Source organism: Solea senegalensis, linkage group LG16, assembly GCF_019176455.1.
Source record: "Solea senegalensis isolate Sse05_10M linkage group LG16, IFAPA_SoseM_1, whole genome shotgun sequence".
Lineage (NCBI taxonomy): Eukaryota > Metazoa > Chordata > Actinopteri > Pleuronectiformes > Soleidae > Solea > Solea senegalensis.
The window spans coordinates 7,648,135-7,662,043 of record NC_058036.1 but is presented as its reverse complement, the minus strand read 5'-3'; the positions used below and the strand labels follow the sequence as shown (position 1 = coordinate 7,662,043).

The 13,909-nt window shown below is 41.3% G+C and overlaps 1 protein-coding gene across 6 annotated transcripts in view; it reads left to right on the top strand.

The window, feature by feature from the left end:
• qkia (QKI, KH domain containing, RNA binding a) overlaps positions 1–13,909 on the top strand; it is a 68,152-nt gene that overhangs the window by 20,446 nt on the left and 33,797 nt on the right. For all 6 annotated transcript variants that reach the window (XM_044047173.1, XM_044047170.1, XM_044047174.1 and 3 more), the window contains exons 2-3: positions 2,426–2,568; positions 12,425–12,541. In XM_044047173.1, the coding sequence (XP_043903108.1) occupies positions 2,426–2,568; positions 12,425–12,541 (260 nt within the window). The remainder of the gene's footprint in view (positions 1–2,425; positions 2,569–12,424; positions 12,542–13,909) is intronic.

Sequence of the window (13,909 nt, the reverse complement as noted above, 5' to 3'; positions counted from 1 at the left end):
CTCCTGTGTCTGTGTCTGTGTCTGTGTCTGTGTGTGTGTGTGTGTGTGTGTGTGTGTGTGTGTGTGTGTGTGTGTGTGTGTGTGTGTGTGTGTGTGTGTGTGTGTGTGTGTGTGTGTGTACAACCATCTTCACAGATAAATGGACAGCTCTGTCGAGAGTGTGTGTGGGGTTTGCTGAGTCAGTTTGGTGGTGACACACTGGCATTGAGCTAAGAGATGGCTGAATGGAAAAGCATGGGATATTTTACCACTTTTCATTTAGCAGTTGGACACATACATTTGGGTTAAATCTGTGATCTCTGGCTTATGTAATCACAGATTTTCATTGTGTTCAATCCCAGAGTTGTGGAAAAGTTCTCTGTGGTAGCTTTTACGGTTTCAGTCAGTTGTCTTTTTCCTCTTTTTTCTGTTCTTCCCAAGATGGTAATTCTTGTTTTCCCACCCTCCCCTCTGTCTCTCTTAGAAAATCAGCCTTTTTTTTCTGCCGTGATGGACAGCTAGACAAATGATTTTGTCGGTCATGCAAGGCAGGGGGTAATTTTTAGGTGTGCGCAGAGCCGCACAAAAGACTTGGCACGCTTAAATTAGAGGTTGTCAAATGCTGCACGTCTCACTGATTCCCCAGCACGGCCCCCTTATGTTAATGTGGCATTTTCTGCAACAGGAAATGGAATCAGAAGGAGGAGGGGTGCTGCTGGTTGGTGGGTTGCATTGTCACATGGACATGCTTCTTTTATTTTCTTGTGTCATCTGAAGATTTGATGTTCCTAGAGAACACCAGACTCTGAACACATACACATCGTTTTTGTATGGTTATATAAATCTCCATCGTTTGGCTCATATTTTTTCTATTCAAACGAATATGTATTTGTTATTAACTGGGTTGTGTTTCTGATTATTTCAATTGCTTGCTGTGTTAAGCCGTCCTGATTTCCTTCCTGTTTGATGTGTCGCTGCCAAGTCCCACTTGTCATACATAGTGTGAATTCATGGCCTGTATTCAGTTAGAACTGACGTTATCTGTCCGCTGGGCTGGATACCATGAGGATGAATGCATCTTTCGTGGGGACTGGGAGTATTTGTGTGGACTTCAATGTGGTGAAGGCACATGTTTTGGGGAGGAGTCGTATTAGGCATATTATAGTTTCCAATATGTCCCGCTGGTTTTGTCCAGCTGTGGGCCAGATGTACAACACATGTGTGCACTTGTCGGTGTCCATGAGCTCATCAGTCAATGAAAGCATATGTTATGATTGTTTAAAAATGCCCCACCAAAAATTCTATGACTAAATATTCTTTTTTTAGTCCCTTATTATTCATGTATACATATCTATATATATATATATATATATATATATATATATATATATATATATACCTTGGCCTTCTATCGTTGGTTTCTTAACATGTTTTTATGTAGAAACTCTCAAATGCCTGAAAGTCTCATGAGAGATGGAAATGGTGTTTGACATCCACCACCACTCCACATAAGACTCACCATACCTGGAGGCACGACCACCCTTACCGTTTTAAAGCTCACACCAAACACCTTAAACATGTCCTTGTCAATTGTCTTCAACTGTTTGGTTTAGCATTGCTGTTCAGGCGTTTCCCCGTAATTTTCTGCCACATTTCTCACACACATGACCTCAGATGCAGTGTTTTTCCACTGTTTCTTCATTATAGACCTATCTGCAGTGCATCAGTTTGTCCACCCTGGGCAGAATCGTATCCTGTGCATTTTTAGTGTGACCACTGTGACCAAATAAGTGCGACCAAATTACAGATGTCGATCCTCATTCTGTGTTAACACACTGACAGTACAGTTTTCCTCTGGTGTGTGAGACCGAGGTAGTAAAAGTGCAGTTTTTGTAAGGTTAACCTATGTTTGTGCGAGGAGGAGCTTAGAGCAGAAATCTGTGGCACCGTATGTGCTTGTCGATTTATCTGACAACTGGATCAGATCTGAATCCATAAACCAGAGTTTAAACATCTAATTTCCCCATCTGCTCAGCCACTCAAAAAAAACACTGTCACAGTGAACAACTGTGGCCATAAGCCCTCCATAACGCAACAGTTAACCCCCGTCGCTCTGTCGTATAGCAATACTTGCGTTAGATGCACCGCGTTTTTCACCACGGCACTTGTCTTACATTTATATAGTCAGAGGCTGTGATATTTTTTTTTTTGTGAAGTACTTAACAAAAACGCACAACACTCAAGGCAACTGACAAATTTGTGTTACCTTTTTTTTGTTTTTTTCACAGCAAAGATTTATATGCCACATTAAGCCTTTGCCCCAAAGTCAAAATCAATATGACAGTGATGTATCAAATGCAAAATAAAAAAGTGCAGTTGTACTGTTGTTGTTTTTTCATTTGCTTACCACGGTGTACCTTTTTTTTTCTTTTTGTTTGTGTTTCAGAGATCAACAGAGTGCGTAAAGACATGTACAGTGACACAGTGAATGGCCTTGTGGACAGACACCCACTGGAGCTGCCCGAGCCTGTGGGACCCATCGTCCACCTGCAGGAAAAACTCTTTGTGCCTGTCAAAGAATACCCTGATGTAAGTAGCTCTCCTACACACACCACATTGTATCAGCTGTACCACAGACAATATTTGTGCATTAGCCTGAATTGTTTGAAATATTAATACGGAAAACTATAACTGATTTTACTCACCTTGAGCAGTGATGCACGGTGCCCGTGCTTCTGCCAAGATCGGAACTCTCCTGGTAGTTCTGCATGCCCATCAATCAACATCTGTGATGTGTGCTGAATAGTGACAACCTCACTTGGATTTCATTTTGAGGATAAGGTAGAGAGTGGGGTGAAAGTAGGTTTAGAACTGCGTTGATGTAGCGATGAAAGTGCAGGTTTTCGACATGCTCTGAGTGGGCATGTTATGTTTGAGCATGCACTTCTGTGATTAGGCCTCTGATTGGCGTAAGACCTCCCTCAGAAAGGTGCAATTTGAGAGATATTGTGATCGTGGGGCATTGATTTCTTGTTTAACGACCATTCAAAGGCTGAACAAAAGAACACGCTTGCTCTCAGTAGGGTTCTTCTCGCTGATCATCTTTGACTTTGACCGGCAAAAAGTTTAAAAATATGTTGTTTTGAGTTTTAAGGTGCATGGTGTCATCGAAACAAGTAAGCGAATGATGGTGTGTGTGCAGTGTGCATGTATGGTCAGCGACAAAGAATTCTATTCTTCTATTATTAGGCGAATATAATTGATGATTGTTTACTTGTGTTCTTAATTAATCTGACCATGATTTAGTATGCTCCTCAATCTCCAGAAGTCTCGCATTGTGTTAGAGAATAGAATAGATGTACTTTATTAATCACGTATTTACATGGCTGTTGTAGAGAGGTATGACATGAGTGGGTTACCACGGTTAGTCAGCCATCATCCTGCCCTCGTAGTGGTCTGAAGTACACACGTGAATGGTTGTCGCGTCTTGAGGAGCAACATTTCTCTCCCTAATCCCAACAGCTTGCAGTGGGGAAATGAATGGAGGGAGGTGACGAGGGATAAGCAGCACTGTAGAGCAGAGCAAGGCCAAGCAATGCATGGATTGCATTTTCCCCCTGACAGAATTGATAAAGAGCCCAAGGGACCAGCTGAGGTTTAGCTTAGCTTTAGTCGACTGTCAAACCAGACCCAGCCTCTGAGTTCATAAACTAAATCAGCCAACAAGTCCCATCTTTCAGTTTTCATCTCCAGTGACAGGACTCCGGGCCCTGAGACAGTCCCATCATTAGCTGTTAGAATCATATTTGCCGTTGGTGTTGCTGTTGTGTGCTAAAAGCATTTCATATGTTTAAAGCGACTATGCTTTTCAATCTTTACCCCCCCCCAAAAAAAAATCAAGATTAATGTGGTGTATTATCGAAATAAATGTTCACTTTAACTTGTGCAACACCACCTTTGTGACAGGATTAATACATTAGCAGGAACAGAAGAATGTATGTGCATAAACATCAGTTACTTGATATTCACTTGTCTCTTAAGAGGTTCATTGGTCATCAAATTAAATCTTTATGCTGTAGCCATTCATTTTCTTTTAAAGGGCATGTCTAATACTGTGATTTTTATCTGACATGATCCCTCTCTGTAGGTTGTGCAACTGACGATAGACGCCATAAGCAGAATATTCCAGTGTTCTATATATATCTTTTTCATTTGGCATATTTTTCACCGGACATTTTGGCCATTGTCCGTGAAAGTGAGTGAAACATTAAGTGCCACCTGTGGCTGTAAACATACTGTTTTTTTCACACTTTTTAAGGCAGGGCATCCTCAGATGATCCCTTTGTTAGCTGGATGTGCTACACTGCTTTGAACAGAGCAGGGCTGTAACTTTCTATTTCGTTTACGAGCTACCCGGAAAGTAAACACTAAACACTAAATTAATTAGGCTTCCTCTTGGTGGCTGAGATGAGCTGACCTTAGTCGACCCGAATGTACACACACTCTAATTAGGGGTGGTTGAAAATGTCGATCTGGTGATATATCGTCATCCTTCCCCGTGTAATATGCTAATTGATGCACCAGGGCAAATATTGATATTTTAATTAATAAATTAAGGTGCTCTAAAGTAAACAGTCCCTGCCGGGCGTCACTGCTTGATGTCTCCTTGCGGCAGCTCTGCTCAAATCAATAAGGGGAAATTTGGGGGAAGTTACCTGGCCGAAGAAGAGGGAGTAACTGTGATAGTGATGGCAGGAATGAGCAGTTTACGCCACCATCATAGCAGTAAATACGTCTGAAAGTAACAAGAATGTATACAGTTAACAGACACACACATGTGATTTTTGTATCCTGGAGTGCTTTTGTTTCTGTTTGTGTGCATAAACTCTTAAAGATTAAACAGGTTGGGTAGAAAGCAAATTAAATGAAGCGTTTCTTATTTGAACAGCAAACAATGGCAGATAAATTGTTAGTATGTCTTCCAGTGATCTCCATCTAGTGTGGAATCATTTAGTATGTTTTTATTATCTAAGAGGAGACAAGATCTAGGATTGGTGAGGGAAAAAAAGGGGGGGGGGGAAATACGATGCAAGGGAAGAAAGTGTCACTTCCTATCCCATCTGTCCGTTGCTTAAAGGAGAGGAAATGGTAATAATGATTATTAGACTGGGGAATATTTTACCCCTCTCACATTTTCATCTGATTTCCCAGATTCCCCTCATTGAACAAAGATGTATGCATATACGTGTATGTATTTCACCGGCACAGGTCTGGGTTCTGACCAGAAGGCAGGCAATTATGGTCCCTCAGTCGGTTTTGTGTTTTTTTGACATCAACTTCCATGCAGGAGACGATTTGTTGTTGTTCATACCATTTGCCCGTCTTTCCCCCTCCCACAGTTCTCTCGTCGTTTTAGGGATTCATACCGTCTACTTGCATTCCCTGCAGTTCTCACTTTAAATGACAAATACGATTCCCACCTTATCCTTAGGCTGGAGTCACGCTCACTCAATAGGGTTTTCTGTCTCACCTATGAGCCCCCTGCTCTGGTTTCACCAGTAGATAATTAGATTGTCCTGGTGCCTGGATGCAGTGCAGCATGTCATTTCTACCAAAATAACTTGCCTTGCCAGCACACCTCTACCCTAATTCCCTTAAGTGTGTCTCGTTTCTGGCTTGTGTATAGTTGCCTGTGTGCCGCATCCATCTGTAAGTGTGTTTGATGTGCTGGCCTGTGTCTCCACCATCCGTTTTGTCTGCATGTGTCCCAACCCGCGTGCACATGTTCATCAAAGTCAGCCATTTCCTGGTCTCGTCAGTGGTGCAGAGCGCTGTGAAGCGTCACCGTGCATCTTGACTGACAGCTGAGTCGCAGGCTATCTGATAACTTCAACCTTCAATTAAATGCTATCTGTGGCTCCACTTTTCTTCTGAGCACACACACACACACACCTTGATAGATAGTTGACTGATGGCTCAGCATGTCATTTCTGTTGACCTTCAGGCATCTGATAGGATATGTGACATGTCTTTTAAGTGTGTCTCTGTCTCCTCTTTATTCCCAGAGTATTTGAATTTGCCGTCTGTTAAATGCTCAGGTGGGTTGTGGGCTACTGGACAGAGAGGAATGCTTAGGAGTGAAACCATCCTCAGTTAAATACAAGCTGTTGAGCAACTAGTAAACAGGGCTGTTTAAATAATTTTTGCCAGATTGAAGGCATTGCAAAAAAAAAAGCATTTATGTAGAGTGGATTGAAAAGGAAATTGGGTGACACAGTGCAAATGCACTGTTGCATTTGTGTTTATCTGGTCTTTTGGGGGTTTGTCATGTTTACTTCAATAATAGAGTCCCGTTAAACTCCTGGTCTCCCAGTTTCTTCATCTTAAGCTCCACTTGTCATCTCCAAACTAAAGATCCACACGGGAACAGATGTTTGATCTCCCTGCAAGTCTTCATTTTTTGGTTATTAGTCTGTCTTTTGAAGGCAAATTAATCTCGTTGAAGACTACCGATGACTTGTCATCTGGAAAACAACACAGCCAAGGGATGATTGATCAATATTGGCTTTATCCACTATGATGTTGGAGACTGAAAATTAGTTTCTGTTTGTTGTTGTCATCAAGTGTATTGCAGCTACATGTGAAAGGCCTCATAAATATTAAACTTTAAATGGTGCCTTCACTGAGGAACAACAGACTTTTAAAAAAAAGTAATTAAAATGGCAATAAGAAATCTGCATTGAATAAAAATGACTGATTCTGTGATAATATTATTTGAGTAATCACTTTGCCTTTCAGTAAATCCTACAGTGGGATAGAGATACATTTTATACCACAGAAATGTTACGCGAGTATACATGTGTCATATTTTGCAGTGTGGGGAAAAATTGCAATATCGCCTTGATATTTCACTTCCACTGCAAGGCACAAAAAGATGAGAATCCCAAAGAAAGGGCTCCGGTGGTTCAAAGCAGACGGTTTTCTGGACATTTCTCTTTTCCCTGCAGTAAAATTGCAGAACCAAGCCAGCCACAGAGAAAGTCATTAAGCTTGTTCCCATGAGGGTGTCATCACTTATCATGCCGGCTCCTGATATTCTTCTGACCCCCTTAAGTCATTACCAGTCCTGAAAATGTACCGCCCCACACCTCACCTCAGCGACGGAGTGGCTGAGTGGAGGATTTTGAGCTCTCTAGCAAGCCAGCCCTGCATTATGATAATGTGATGATGGGATGGTTTTCTAGTTAGCTATTTGATGCAGAGGGTGATACCAATGATGATTTAAACTGAGAGGACTATTTGTTGTAGTCACTTAACACAGCAAAGGGTAATGCATTTACATCTGTACCTGTGTTTCCTTTGCATTGTAAGTGGTAACAGCTTTGACCTTTGCTTCCAAACTTCCAACTGGCATCACTTTATTCTCTTTTCTTTACCTTCACCTCTGTGTATTTCCACCCTGCATGCAGCCCCAAAATAAACCCGAACTGAATCATCAAAGGAGCCGTGGATTAGGTGTTAAAGGCTAGATGTGCTGAATAGAGAACTTTGAAGTCTGTAGGGCTAGTAGGCAAAGATGTCATCATGGAATTGAAGTCTTATTTTGTCTCTTGCCATCCTTTAAAACTCCACCCCTGCAGATCAAGCATGCAAACTGCTGTAGGTTGTGTACCTGTATTCCCCTCATTTTCCTTTCATCCTTTTTTTTTTTCTTGTAAAAGTGTGGAAATGCTGTGGGGTGTGCATGTGTGCGTTGTGGGGATCAAGCCACACAGCAAAGGCAGGTGAGATGGCTTAATTGAATGATGGAACATTTCCATCCAAAGATGAATGAGGGATAAAAGGCAGGCAGTTGGCTTGTGGCTTGTGTGTGTGGCATGTTGTGTGTAGTCACAGGAGCAGATTGATTTGTGCTGAGAGACCCATGTGCCACAAGAAGATGACAGATAACCAGAAGAGAAATAGCAAGAAAAAGGAAGCCTGTTTAGTTTGTGAAACCCATGAATCGATCAGTGATACTTTGTAACATTAAGGGAGGGTTACAATCAAGTGAGATCACAGTGAAAAGATGGGTAAAGTAATCCTAACCCTAACCCATGGGTAAAGAGAGCAGGAACTGTAGATTATACCATGCTTTGATACATTGTACTGAATAAACTCTTGCTTATTTACATAAAACCAGTGAGGCTGGCTAATAAGCGATTGGTATTCTCCTTTTGTCCTGGCTCTGCTCTTTGATAAGCCCTGTGCACACACAGCCAGAGAGCATGATCTCATTTCCTGTCTGCCCACCACCCCAAACAAACGCCATCAAAGACTCAATTGTTCTACCTCTCTGAGTATTGTTGATGGAACTGCTGTTGTGTCTCAGTAGTTCACATAAAAACAAACCACAATACCACGTGCACTTTAAAACCCACACGACAATCTGCTCTGGATGCTGTGGGTGTCTGTGGGTGTTTGGAAGAGTTCACCCCATGTATTGTGGTTTTGTGCACACTTGTGCTCAACAAAACGTGCCTGTGGATTAGTGATAACTGGGGCTAAACAAAGGCCCTTTAATGTCACTGTAAGCCTTGTCCTGAAGGGGGCTTTGTATGCACGTATAAGTGAGCGCATGTCGGTGTCTGTCTTCTCAGAAACTGTTAGTAAATGTGGATGGATTTCTCTGTGTTGAATTGAAATGAGCTCTAAAATTGTATAAAATACTGTCAGCCTGTAGATTGGAAAGACAGTCCATTAGTGTTTGGCCAGTAAGTGGTTACTGAAGTTAAACCATTTTTTTGTATTATTTGTCAATTTTAGACAGTTATATTTTATCGGATGGAAGGAAAACATTTTGCTGGCATCAATTATCAGCCTTTGCCTGCCCTGATTTTTATAAAAATCGACATCAACCATAGAAAAACTCTTTATCAGTCGACCTCTATACATAGTGTATACAGTTAATATGCATGAACTGTGAACAGCATTTGATTAAACACAGATGGTTAATGTACACATTCTGTGTCAGGGCTGGCCTCTGGCAACACCCACTATCATACAACTGGTGAATCATGTTTTCTTTTCTTAAAAAAACCCCCAAACTAACAACAAATTGAGCAGGTTTTTGGACAAACCTACACCTGAAGAGGGAAGTTAGGTTGGAAGAAAATACATGCACTGACTGAACTTATCTTGACATTACTCAGAGGAGCTGTATGTGTGAACGCAAATGTCCAAACGAGGTGGACTGAACTGGACATTAATCATTGTGATGGCTCCCCAGTACAAAGTCTAATGTCCAATTGAGCTAATGTTTGAATAGAGCCAGCCGTTGTCTGGATAATTCACAGCGAGCAAGTGGGCGTGTTGATGACTTTTCTATTACTTTTCTGCTGCTCGCCATGTTGATCCTCTACAAAAGCTTTCAATCTACATCCACAGTGCTGTACGTAGACAAAACACGCCACATTCGAGCTTTGACCTCGTGTTTTCTTTAACTCTGGAATCATTTGTTGCTCTCTTCTAATATTCATTGGCAACAGGGCATCAAAGGCTAAAATGAAACGGTTGATGATGATTATCACGATTTACAAAGACAAAAACTGCCTCAAAACTTTGGCAATCCTGCCCAAAAGCTCTAGAGGTTTTACACATTAGATCTCTGTCTTACTATTATAACAATAATAATAATAATAATATCTTTATTTATATAGCACCTTTTAAAGTGCTTTCACAGATTAATAAAAGCCAAAATAAAAGTACAATGATTATGGTAATAAAATATTAAAATAAATTTAAATTATTTTTAAATAGCTGTAAAATAATAGCAGATTAATGACAGATTAATTAATGTATAAATGAGTGATTGAATAAATAAGAAGACAAGGTCACAAGACTGCCAGTCATTAAAAGTGGGTTTTTACTGATTCTGCAACTTGGGCTCCTTTGGATTTTATGCTGCACAGTGTCTTGAAAGGGGTCACCTCTGACACGTAGCTAGGGCTGGCCCCTTCCTGGTTTAAAATTGATCAGTAAGACTTAAATAAAATCAAAACCAGCAAAAAGCCGAGCTACTGCATTCTGGACCAGTTTTAGACGGCTGAGTGATTTCTGACCAATACTGGAGAGGCGCGAGTTACAACAATCTAATCCAGTCTTGTGAGACAGTGCACTTAATATAACGGCAGGACTAGTGAGGATGGAAACTAGCTTTTATCACTAGGTACAGAGGAGGCTAGATGGTTCAGCTAGAGGATGTGAACAGAGGATACTATGTTTATCAGTGAGGAAACCGTATCTATCACACTCCTTTTGGTTAGTTCCTGGCAGGCTCACTGGCTCTGCACCCTTCCGATAACTCACTTGCTTAGATTCCCATTGTCTCTACATTCCAGTTACCTTTTCTGGAAGCATATCAACATCCAAGAGAAGAATGTCACACCCTCAGTGCAGAGTTTGACACCAGGGAGTACAGAGAGAGGGCTTTATTCCATCACTGTAATTATTTTTTTTTACAATTATCTACTGTAGAGTTACACTTCAAATTGCGAGCGTAATTGTACTAGACGGTGTTGTTTCTTTATACATTCCTAGTTTGAGGTGAGGTGCTCGAAGCGCTGTGATCTCACGTGTGCTTGTGATATAATTTCCTCGAGTCATGTGTGTGAGTAAATCTTGTGGTGACTACTTGGCCAGACACAGCGCCTGCTCTGCGCCGTGCCCCTGCCCACATGTACGTGAGCTCATGCCCCTGTCATCATTAAAACACATTTGACAGTGGGGCACTAGCCTCCACCCACAAGCTCTTACTCTATGGGAGGCCTCTTGTGTCATCATCTCTCTAACCTCCTCTGTCTGTATTTCACTGAGCTTTTCTTCCATTAGGCCTCTGCTCACTGTCAAGTTCAATTGTCATCAGCATATTCATGTCCACAGAGAATACTTACCACTGTCAGAAGGAGAGTGGTAGGAGCAACATGGTGAGAGAATGCCACAGAATAAAATATTAAATGCACTTTCTGTACCATTCTAGCCGCAGCCACCTCAGATTTTAAATCCAATGTATTTGTTCCCTCTTCTCTAGTCTTTCTAACATCTGGGGCTTGCTCTGTAATACATCTATTGTGTGCATTTAATATATTCATAGCCTGTAATTCTGATGGGATTTTAACTGATGGAAGATATGGATGCCCCCATAGCCTGCTAGGTTGGTGGGAACTATCACATGTCTTATCTGCAGCAAAACCTACATATAAATATAGAACAATGTTGTGTGTACCAAAGGGAAGCAAGCACACCAAAAAGTGCTGTATATGCAGGGAGGCTGAATAACAAAACCCTGGGTGTTGTTGTCACTGTAGTCTCTGTTTTATAAGCTAGAGGCCATGCATGCGCTTATGCGCGTTGTGTATGAGTACCACTGTGCCACCATAATGCCCAGAGCTTGGGCTTCAGCCTCGTCTCCTGCATCACTTTGATGCAGACAGACGGCTCTCTCCCGAGCTCCTTGAGGTGCTGCGCTCTGTGCGTTTTGTTTATGTAGAATGTCAGAAGCAGGCTAGCGTGCTTGGTTGGTGGCCGACCTCCAAGGACGGGTGCCCAGGCACCCTTCAGAAGACCCAGACTTTCACAAAGTACCCCCCCTGCATCAGCTTCAGTAATTTAAGTCGACTAAACAGGCAGTTGCTTTTTTAACATAGAAACACAAGCCTTGTGTCGCTGCATGCTATGATCATCCACGTTGCTGCAACCACGGGGATTGTCTTTCTCGACAGGTTACTGACTCCAAGTGACAGGGTCTAGAAAAAACAACAGCCAGGCAGGAGTTTTTCACTGTCCTCACTCCTCACGAGTGTTTGCATCTGTTTTGAACTGTTTTGAATTTGGAATCCCGTCTATAATTAAAAATGACTCCTCTGGTGGTCATTTGGGTTTTGTTGTAGCTTTAGCAGTGGAGTGCACAAGCATTGCATTTCAGGATTTAATACAGGGTTGTCATAGGAAGAGTGTTGTAATGGTACAAGAGATTAACAGTTGTGCTTCTTATTATTATGCTGGCAAGTATGTGAATATTTGTGGTTTGTATAGTTTATTTTGTTTTGGATTATTTAAAAAGAAAAAAAACAACATTTCCAGAGTGTTGATAAATGTTTATAAAAGTTTATTTTGGTACAAAGCTTTCAAGCCCCTCTGCCTGATAAAAGAGGGCCTTGGTGAGAAATTGGTGTCAGGCAAAATAAAAGACACCTTATAATTCACCTTTTTAGCAACACTCTCCGCTTTGACGTATCATGCACAATACTGACAATGAGCAATTCAACATGGATCTCAACCATGGGAATTCATCTCTGGATTGTTTGTGGACGTTCAAATGAAATGAATGTGTCTTGTACTCTAACACTCTACAACTAAGACTCACTGGTGTATTTCTCTCTCTCTCTCTCTCTCTCTGTCTCCTCAGTATAATTTTGTGGGGAGGATCCTTGGCCCTCGGGGTCTCACAGCCAAACAGCTGGAAGCAGAGACGGGATGCAAAATCATGGTGCGAGGCAAGAGTTCCATGAGAGACAAGAAGAAGGTATGTCAATCATCATTTCTCGTGTCCTGTGTCATATCTTTTGTTGCCCCGTAGACGCACACCCAAATGCACCTGCTTCTTTCCTATAAGGATATTTTGTTTAATCTAGACTTTGACTGACCGTCACACAAGAACACCAACAACAGAAGGTAGCCACACACTCAGTTAATGCCTGGTGGCTGCATTCTGACATCTGAGAGGGCAGTTGCAAAATGCTGTGCAGTGGAAAGTACACACTGTGTAGTGCTAAAGAATATGGCCAAGGCCGAGGGGGCTAACACTATTTCTGGACCCACTGAGCTAAGGCTGGAGACATAAAAGGATAATGTTGTGCGTACACATGTCCTCCTGTGACCCAAGGGTTGAACTTCCCTAACAACCCTAACCCTCCTTAACACAATTCTGAAATTAATACAAACACAAAATGGTGCAGTGTAGAGCATGTGAAAGTGTTGCTAGGCATTTAAAAAAAACAACAACAAAAAAAACGGGCTGGAGTCTGTCAGACAATGTCTGGTCAGCCTGATTTTAAAACTTTTAAAGTTGACTTGTGCAATATTTCACTTCCAAAGTTATATTTTTGATACATCATATTTTTCAGCTCAGGCTTATCATTTAATAATGAAAACTTTATAATGCAACAGCAACTTGCAGCACATTCACTCCCTATGTATGTGGGGTTGGATTTGTCAGTGTGTGCTTAAAAGTTGCTGTGATGACATTTTTGACAGTTTTCTGTGAAGCACCCATGCATGTTCACCTCCAAATTTGCAAGGAAATGGTGCTGTATTACAGGGCATTTACTACCTAAGACGTGTGTATTTCATCTCTCACTATTCCCAAATAGAGAGAGATGAACACATATTTTCAGCTGAGTCATTATCTTAGAAGCTCCAGCTTGCTGCAGGGCCAAGTTTTCTTCTGTCTTTCTTTTTTATGGCTCCTCCATTTGTATTTTAATTTCTATCTCTTCTCATTTCCCCTTTGAGCGTGTTCATTATTACTGAACACGATTAAAACGCTCTGCTGTGGTTCTTTCTTTGGAATTACATTTGAAAGTAGTTTAATTGGAGTGAACATGCTCAAACATGTTCACGCTCACTCGTGCATGCTATAGAAGTTTTGTGTAGCTCATTGTGTAAATCTATGACTACTTTGTAATGTCTTCATCAAAAATGAACAACATGTGCCAGTGTGTTTAGTTTTTTGTGTGTGGCCACATCACGTGACCCTGCACACATCTCAAACTTTACTGAAACAGATTTTATTTTTTGGAAGGTACTAAGAAAATAGAAATCTTTAAAAAGAGTTTATTTAATTTAATTTCTTCCATTCATCATCTTTCCTCATCACCGTTCTGTCCCTTAC